The sequence below is a fragment of the Morone saxatilis genome, unplaced genomic scaffold (assembly GCF_004916995.1).
Source record: "Morone saxatilis isolate NCDOM2014 unplaced genomic scaffold, NCSU_SB_2.0 Contig22, whole genome shotgun sequence".
Taxonomy (NCBI): Eukaryota; Metazoa; Chordata; class Actinopteri; family Moronidae; genus Morone; species Morone saxatilis.
In genome coordinates, this window is record NW_023339785.1 from 12,600,984 (window position 1) to 12,610,445 (window position 9,462).

Here is a 9,462-nt window from a genome sequence, read left to right on the forward strand (position 1 = left end):
GACTGCAGCCTCCCCGAGAGGATGGCTCTCTCACTGTCCAACGGCGGAGGATCTCGGAGAGCTCGAGGCTTTTGGGGCCCCGTTCCTGGTAGGGTCGTCTCTTTCTAAGAAATCCAGCACGAGTTCATCATCAGAGCATTTTTTCCTACAAGCTCCCTGTGTGGAAAAATGTAGGGACTGACAGTTAAATGGAAAACCAGAGCCAAACTTCCAACAGGATATGATACGCCGTCAGCGATGGGAGGGAGGGGGAGAATCTGCATGTTTGTTATCTTTGGCCGTCACTGTTATTGTAACGTAATAGTATGCATAGGATCGGTCAGTCATACTCCTGTTGACATCATAGGACTGCTCATCTTGCTCCTTGCGATTTTTTTCCTTTTTCCTCCCATGCCGTGAGCACGAGAGCCTCGTGTTTAGGGTCATGTCGTCAATGTGTGTGTAGTGGTGTGTGTGTGTGTCGCTGTGATGTGTGTGTGTGTGTGTGTGTGGTTGCAGCAGGAATGTAAAAGCACGGTTCTCCCGGTCTTATGACCCGGTGCCTCTGAGCTCACGTTGGGCAGCAGAGCGAGGAGTCGAACTCTGAGCTGTGGGTTTTTCTTAACAATCCCCTTCTTTGTCCTGAGCGGGATGCTCTGGGTTTACGCAGAACCACTCATCCTCTCGTGCTTTATAGTGTGTGTATCTGTCTGTGTTTGAGTGAGAGTGTGTGTCTTGGCTCGTTCCCCCTTTTTAAACTTTAAACCTGTGTCTCAGCTAAAAAGAGCCCATTGTGTGGTGAATTATGCTGGAATGACTCAGGACTACAATTCGTAACTTATAAAGCATCGTCCCAAAGTTTCCCTCACATTCTTACATCAACGCTGACCTCCCACAAGCACCCACTCCTCCCAGATTGGAAAATCTGACCACGTTATCACGTAGCGAAGAAAACGACTTCACGGGGTTCACTAAAGCTGAAATAATGAATCAGCTTTTCAATTGTGAGACACTGTGTGATGGTAAACTCAATATCTTAGATTTGTTTTACTCTTTGTCAGACAAAACAAGTAGTTTAAAGATGTCACCTTGGACTTCAGATAAACGAGAGCGACATCTTTCACTACTATTAACATTTGTAGCAGAAACTGACTCATATTATTTTAAAAAGTACCCGTTGTTATAAACTAATTATATAAATGTGAACACGTTGTACTGACAGCACGTTGACCTACATCGTTCCCTCACTCCCGCTGCTACTTTGTGTATGTTTCCCAGCGAGGGTGTTCCCCTGATGTTCGGGCCTGAGAGCGTGGAGACGGTTACTGAATACCTCCAGAATAATGTCTGTTTAGTGCCAAGCTTATGTATAAACACTCTCACCTGACTCCAACCCTCCCCTCTCTGCCCCTATGCCTCATGTCCTCGATCTTCTCTTTTACTTTCCCTTTCTCTGCTCTGTTCCCTCTCTCACCCTTGTACTTTGTCTGCAGGTTCATGTGCGCCCAGATGCCCAACCCGGTCCTGGAGAGCATCAGTATCATCGATACTCCGGGAATCCTGTCCGGGGAGAAACAGAGGATAAGCAGAGGTCTGCCTGACGTAAACACCCACACTTTACCCACTCTCTCTCTCTCTCTCACTCTCTCTCTCACTCACTACTAGTACTACCGCTGTCTAACAGGGCCACACCCTCTCTGCTCAGAAACCTCATATTAAAATGTACGCATGCAAAACGCAGGAAGTCACAAGTTCAAATTCGAAAAGGAACCAACTTATATACTCTTACTATTCTGTAAGTTTCTGCTGTTATTTCTGTTTGCCACGTGCTTTACAAGGTCAGCTCTAGCTTCTAGTGCTGTCGAACCAGTATTCAACACCCTCAGGTCTGATGGAAGCCTTCGCAGTTCGACAGCAACAAGGAGAGGGCGCAAACCACTTTGATGTTCATTTCCTGTTTCAGTACCTGTGGTTTTCTACCCAACACCATCCTCTTTCACATCCTTCCCTACTGTAATGTTTTTCTTTCTTTTTGTTTTCAGATAGTGTTATTTATCTTATCTTAACTAGGTTTATATTAAAAGAAATTAAACAATCGGCATTAATCAAAAACAGTTCCTCCTAGTGGCTTTTTGCCCTCTCTGTTTGTGCCGTATCATTCACCACTTTACATCTGAGTCACTTCCCTGTGCACTGTGGGAATAAATCATTTGTATTTTTATCTATTTCTCCACACGATCCAACAATTCTGTGACCTACAGGGTCATTTCAAAATTGCCACATACACAGTTTTTATTTCACTTTTGATGATGTGACAGAACACAGGCAGAAGATAACAGTGCAGCTGAACACAGCTTCTGCTTTTTCTACCTGACTTGAGCCCCTTGAGAGGAAGCACACATACATGCAGCAGAGGTTTTGTGTACTCTAGGGAAAGGATGTGGAGTAAAATGGCAAACATAGCAGAGAGTTTCCCAAGACTACCCCCCACCCACCAGCACCGCCTGTGTTAGACAGAGAGCTGATACACAGTCCGGTAATCTGCTCTTCATTACAGAGTCTGATTTCCTGCAAGACGCAGCAGGAAGGGGAAGACAAAACATAGAAACGAGTAGCCTTTAAAGGGCAGCCAGTCAACGGAAAATGAATCTGTTAACTATTATTCCTAAACTATTAGTTAATCATTTAAAGCAGAAGTGGCAGGCATTCTTTGGTTATAAGGTTTCTATAAGAAGATAAGCTGCTCTGTTTTATATAACTGTTAACCTTTTGAGTTTTGGACTGTTGGAAGCACAAAACAAATAATTTGACATTACATTACTTCTGACTTTTCAGACTTTTCCCAATAAGAAGGAGAGACAGAAGCAGTGCAGGTGGTTGGCAGTGAAAGGCCAAAGAAGCGACTGTAAACAACCATAAATAACGATATGATAAGAACCCAAAGGAAGTGTTTGTATGAATGAAAAGACTCATGTGGAGGTGACCCCATCAAGAGTAAGACTGGATGAAATCTGATGCCTCATACACTTTTGTTTCTATACATACATACTTATACACTTTTACTCTCAAAGACACACACTTTTTCTTTGTCAAGCTCACACACACTCTCACACACACACACACACGTTATCCTCTTCACTGTTTCTGTGTAAACACGGATACTGTACTACCCAGACATACTGTACTGACTGTGTCATGTATAAACAAGGTTGATTGGATTGTGCAGCTCAAGTGTGACGGACGTGTGTGTGTCAGTGCTCAGCATACCGGCTCAACCAACCAGTAAAAACCGTGTTGTTCATTCATGGATGCCAAACCTTTTTTTTTTTTGCATAATACTTCAGTTGTGGAATAATTTTTGAACAGGTCAGCAAGTATGGCTCAGTCAGTGCTTCTTCCTGAGCGAAACATGAAGTGATGAAAACTATAATGAAACTGTGATTTTGCAGAACTGGTTGGCGTCTTTCCCATAATTGCTGCAGATGACTTGACATGTACGCCGTGTTTAAACAGCAATTCACAGAAGAAAAAAGGCAAAAAAAGATTTCTCAGAAGAAATAGTTTTTGGAAAATACACTTATTTGCCTTCCTGCCCAGAGTTAGACGAGCTTAAAACCACTCTTATGTCTAATCACCAGGTTTTCCTATTCCTTTACTTATCCAGGAGATTTGACTGTGTTTTCTAATATAACCAGAAAAACAACTCTTCAGTCTTTCCACGTCTCTGTCAATGATTGGCAGAGGACTTCTGAGGCCTGTCCAAATTTGTCATGAGGGAGTGAGTGTATCACTGCATGTCTGCGCCTATGGCAGAACATAGCAGTTGTTGATGCTCTGTGCTATAAGTAAGTCTAAGCTTTTGGCAGCTGTCTCTCTGTTTGATTCCCTGACGCGCGCGTTAAAAACAGACTTAAGAGAGAATGAGCAAATGTCCGCGGCTGGCTCCCACGGGGATCTTGGACTTTAAATATTCCCCTTTTATCCCCCTCAACTTTCACATGCTGTCATGGACACAAACAGACACAAACTCCTTTCAGCCCTCATCTGTCTTCGATATCCATCTCTTGTTACAGTTTTTCTTTTGCTTTCACTTTTCCTCACCGCCCCCTCTTTTCTCTCCCTCTCCCTTTCCCTTTCCTTCACACTCTCCTCTCTATCTCCCTCGCCATCCGTCTATATCGCCGTCTCATTTAGCCTAACTGTCCATTTCCCAGCTGTACCTCCCCGTCTCTCTTTGGTATACATGTGCAAAGACACAGACAAAAGGCGGCCACGTTGGAATGCATGTGCAGCAGATCTGCCGCTGATTGTGCGACAGCCGAGATGAGCTTTTAGAGCAACCGCATTCTTCTCTGATCAGATGACACACAGATGCTAATCAAAACCATAATTCTCTCTTCCTCGCTCCCTCCCCAGCTCCTCGAGGCAAAGGAAAGTTCTGTTTTATGTAATTTGAGTTAGTCCCGTTGTTTCTGAGTTGACCAAAGGAAGTGAGTAGTACAGTGAGTTTCTGTACTCCAGCACTTACAGAAATGTGGTAGTAGCACAACCAACAATCTGAACACTTTTAGGTGTTACTGTCCTCACTGACGTCGCATTGAATTTTATCTTAACCCTATTTACTGACTATCTCAAACGTTTGCTCTCTCGTCTTTACAGACAGGCTTGTTGTTTGTAAGGTACACTGCTGAACACAGTCCCAGATAGAGGTCATTTCATGCCTGAGGCTAATACATGAGTGACGAGTCAGGTTTTTTCCAAGAGGACTTCAGGTCCCAGTCGTCTCCTCTCCCGCTGCCTCAGTAAAGCTAGTTAATAGGTAACCAGTGGAGAAAACCCTGCCCTTTTTAAAGCGCTTATCTAAACATTATTGGATCAACATTACTTGGAATATGAACGTACAATTAACCCCGCGCCAACCACACAATTTATTGACTGATTGGTGCCATTGAGCTCTTTGTCAGGCTGAACTCTTGTATTTCTCCATATTTGCTTGGTGTACTATTAGGAAGCACAGTGCCAGTGCACAATTAGCTATATGCGGAAATTAGACAGTTACAATCATTGTATGTTAGTACACAGTGAGCATCTTCCTCTTCTGAATGCTTTGTCCTGGTTTCAATGGTGATTCTCATCTGATCATACTAAGAATAATCTCACTCAGTAGATGACCAAACCAACAAGGCTTAATATAAGGACTCCGTTTAACTCCACATTGAGAGATTTTATATTTTAATAGTCCTTACTACATAACTGCTGGAGTATCCCCCAAAGATATTAGTGCAGTAACCTGTTAGTGAAGCCAGAATCAAAACATGTAAAGGCAGAATTATCACTGAAAGTAGGTTCAGACAATTTCCTGTGAAGAGGTTCGTGTGTTTAAAACAGTTGGCCTCGTCTGCTTTTCTTTCTCCAGGTTATGATTTCGCCGCCGTGCTGGAGTGGTTTGCAGAGCGCGTGGACCGCATCATCCTCCTGTTCGACGCCCACAAACTGGACATCTCTGACGAGTTCTCTGAGGTGATCCGAGCTCTGAAGAACCACGAGGACAAAATGCGCGTGGTGCTGAACAAAGCGGACCAGATCAGCACTCAGCAGCTGATGAGGGTCTATGGAGCGCTAATGTGGTCTTTGGGAAAAATTATCAACACGCCTGAGGTTAGAAGACATTTGTGCTTTTGTGTAATCCACAGATGTATTTAAATGGAACATTTCAGTCCTGTTGAATCTTATGGAGGTTCAGTGGAAAGAGGACTTCTCTGAGGATGTGTAAATAAATAGTGACAGATTTTAAGATTATTTCAGCTAATGTTCTTCGTTTATCATTGTAACCAAAGACACGAGTAATGAAAGTGAAGTTTGTATGCTATCTGTCTTAAACCCAGTGCACCAGCTGACCGTGTGACCCAGCGTGTCTTATGAGTCTCTCCTGAATGTTTAGTTAATGTTTGATCCAGGGCCATATTCATAAACCAGTCCCAGAGAAACCTTTGGATCATGCAGACAATTATTAATTGACTTTGAGAGGGCATTGTGAAGCTTCAACACGACTGTGAAGTTCAAGACATTTTAAGATGTTATTGTTGTTTAACTGTCAACCTCACAGTCGTCTCTTTTTTGCGTCTCTTTACACATTCTAGCCAGATTGTAATGTCATGTGTGTGACCTGTGAAAGAAGTGACTCCTGTGTGGGTGTGGGCAGTGAAGTGGAACCTGATGAACAGCGGAGATTAACCTGTGCAAACTTTATTCCAGGTGGTGCGCGTATACATCGGGTCGTTCTGGGCTCAGCCACTGTTGGTCCCAGACAACAGGAAGTTGTTTGAGGCGGAGGAGCAGGACCTGTTCCTGGACATCCAGTCGTTGCCACGCAACGCAGCCCTACGCAAACTCAATGACCTCATCAAACGAGCACGCCTCGCCAAGGTCAGTATTAACGAGGCCAAGAGTCTACATGGTGGCTCTGTGCGGTTTCAGCTAAAGGCTACATGCTAACATGCTTATAATAATGGCTCTTAATCTAATCTAGAGTGTCAGCATGCTAACATTTGCTAATTAGCACTAAACACAAAGTACAACTCAGGCTGGTGGAAATGTTGGAGGTTTTGCAGGTATTTGGTAAAAAAATAAAAGTAAATTGACAATTTACCTTTTTGACCTGATGGTGGCTGTAGGTGAAAAGGGATCAACAAGATTATTACAATTCATCCTGTAGGGAACATCAATGTCTGAACTGAATTTCATAGCAGTCCATCCAATATTTGTTGAGACATTTCACTCAAAACCAGAGAGATGAACTCGTGGTGATGCTGGAGGAAAAGTCAGGGGATCTCCAAAGGCAGTAGGAGTCATCCTATGGGAACCATGAATGTCTGTACATGGAAAACCATCCCTATCGCTTTGCTGCTAGAGTACCGAAAATACACCAGATTAAAGAGCTGCATCAACTCATCTCATTTTCACTTTCTTTCTTCCTCATTCTCTCACCACTACCCTCTGCCCTTTAGTCACAGGAGAATAACACACAAAAACATTTGTTTTATGTTAGTGTTTAGTTTCTTAACTTACTAAAGGCAGAAGTGAGTACAGTCATTTCTCTGAATATTGTAGCAATCTGATATACCACTAACTTTGTGACACGTACAAGAAGAGAAGAGGGAATATTTATTTCTGCTACCACTCTATATGTATATTTCAGAAGTTCCCAACTTCCCCTCCAGACCTATGAAAATACTCTTAAATTGCATGTAGTCCTTCTGCCTCATCGAAAAATACAGAACATATAAAAATGCAAATATTGAAAAAGTTGAACCATTAAACACAAGATGTCACTTCACTGTAAAGTCCAAACTATCTGTGTGTGTATACCGAAGTTTCACACTGGACCGTGATTGACTTCCAAACTAGATGTGACAAAATAGTACAAACACGCCTTAGATTTCATGCGAACCCAGAGAAGCAGATGAATGTGTGAAGCCTTCTAGTGTCAAACTCTGAACATGTATCATCCTTTCAAGTGGAGGATGACGTGTTGTTGTTTGTATGGAGCAGCCAGCTTTAAAGAAATGACTAAAAAATATAAGAATATATATAATGCAACTTCTCAGAGTTATTACAAAAGTAATGAAAATGTGTGTCCTATTTCTTCTATGGTGTCCAGGTGCAAGCCTACATTATCAGCTCTTTGAAAAAGGAAATGCCGAGTGTGTTTGGAAAGGACTCCAAGAAGAAGGAGCTGATAGCCAACCTGGGAGAGATCTACCATAGGATCGAGAAGGAACACCAGATCTCACCTGGAGACTTCCCCAACCTCGCCAAGATGCAGGTGAGACTTAAATAAAGGAGATGAATCTAGAGATGAATCTAGCCACCTACACAGTAGTTACATATTTGATGAAACAACAAATTTGACTCTTTAAAAACAAAGGTTAGTATAATGACCTCCCAACCTTTACTCTCTTTACATCTTTGGCCTTCTTTCCTGCCCTTGCCCTGCAGGATGGGCCAGGACAGCGATGAGATTTATTTTTCCTGGTTTGTCAGGAAATCCTGCTTCTTGTAAGCTAAGCTACTCTCATTGGTAGCCATTGAAGACTGATCTATTTCTATCCCCAATTCCTGTTTTCTCTTGACCCCCCCCAACCCCAACCCTACAGGAGCTGCTGAATGGCCAGGACTTCTCTAAGTTTGTAGTGCTGAAGCCCAAGCTGCTTGAGGCCGTGGAGGACATGCTCGCCAACGACATCGCCCGTCTCATGGCCATGGTGCGCCAGGAAGAGGCCGCCATGCCCAGCCAGTCCGTCAAGGGTGGAGCCTTTGAAGGAACCATGACCGGCCCCTTCGGTCACGGCTACGGAGAGGGCGCCAGCGAAGGCATCGACGAGCTGGAGTGGGTGGTGGGTCGCGACAAGCCCACGTACGACGAGATCTTCTACACCCTCTCCCCCATCAACGGCAAAGTGTCCGGTGGTGCAGCCAAGAAGGAGATGCTGAAGTCCAAGCTGCCCAACACGGTCCTGGGAAAGATCTGGAAGCTAGCAGACGTGGATAAAGATGGCCTCCTCGATGACGAGGAGTTCGCCCTGGCCAACCACCTGATCAAGGTGAAGCTGGAGGGCCACGAGCTGCCGCCCACGCTGCCCGAACACCTGGTGCCCCCATCCAAACGCGGGACAGTCGTGCAGGACTAGAGGAGGGGGGAGCAGTCTGTGGAGACCAGCCATGTCATCATGTTTCGGACTCTCCAAGTCCAACCACAACAGCACATGAAGAGCATCGTCCTCCATCAGGCTGCGAGTCTCCAGGCTTCCTGTCACACCACGAGGAGCTGTCGCTGTGATCTTTTTCACCAGAGAGAGACTGGAGGGGTTCAGGGGGAGGGGAGGTCCGTCTTTGTGCATTAGGGGATAATGTTTCAATATCTATTAGAAATAAATGGGGGGGGGGGGGGGGNNGGGGGGTGTGATTTGCAAACTGATGAAAGGACATTACTGGATCATGAACTGATGGGTAATCGGAGGTTGCATGATGGGGCTGAACATGGATGTGTGCATCCTGTGTAAAAGATGTCTTATAAGTATACAGTCCATATTATTATATGTTGATCCAAAGAAATATAGTTTTGTTCCCATTTGGAGAGAAAAAGGAAATAAATCAAAACAGCTGTTAGAATTGTTTTATCTATATTTTTGTATTTCCTGACTGTTATCTTTGACTCTTTCCAAATGCTTCCCTTTTTATTATTTTGCCAGATAAATAAAAAGGAATACTGTACCATCTGACTCGTGGTTATGTGGATTTTTAAGGTTGACTTTGGTTCAACAGATGTTTGACTTACGGAAGAAACTCTCACTGGAAGAGCCGCTAATTAAAAACGTATTAACATATATTATATTTGCTCAATAAATCGGAACTGAATCAGAGTTGTGTGCTTTTGTTTTGTGGTAATTTGTATTTGAGGGTCATGTCAAGGACTGTGTCACC

At 43.8% G+C, this 9,462-nt stretch overlaps 1 protein-coding gene across 1 annotated transcript in view; it reads left to right on the forward strand.

Annotated features, from left to right (window-relative positions):
- The window catches only part of ehd1a (EH-domain containing 1a), a 12,508-nt gene extending 3,599 nt beyond the window's left edge, over positions 1-8,909 (forward strand). The window contains exons 2-6 of the mRNA XM_035669139.1: positions 1,473-1,570; positions 5,396-5,637; positions 6,235-6,405; positions 7,640-7,804; positions 8,136-8,909. Coding sequence (XP_035525032.1) covers positions 1,473-1,570; positions 5,396-5,637; positions 6,235-6,405; positions 7,640-7,804; positions 8,136-8,669 — 1,210 coding nt within the window. The 3' untranslated portion in view covers positions 8,670-8,909. The remainder of the gene's footprint in view (positions 1-1,472; positions 1,571-5,395; positions 5,638-6,234; positions 6,406-7,639; positions 7,805-8,135) is intronic.
- Positions 8,910-9,462: the final 553 nt, after the last annotated feature.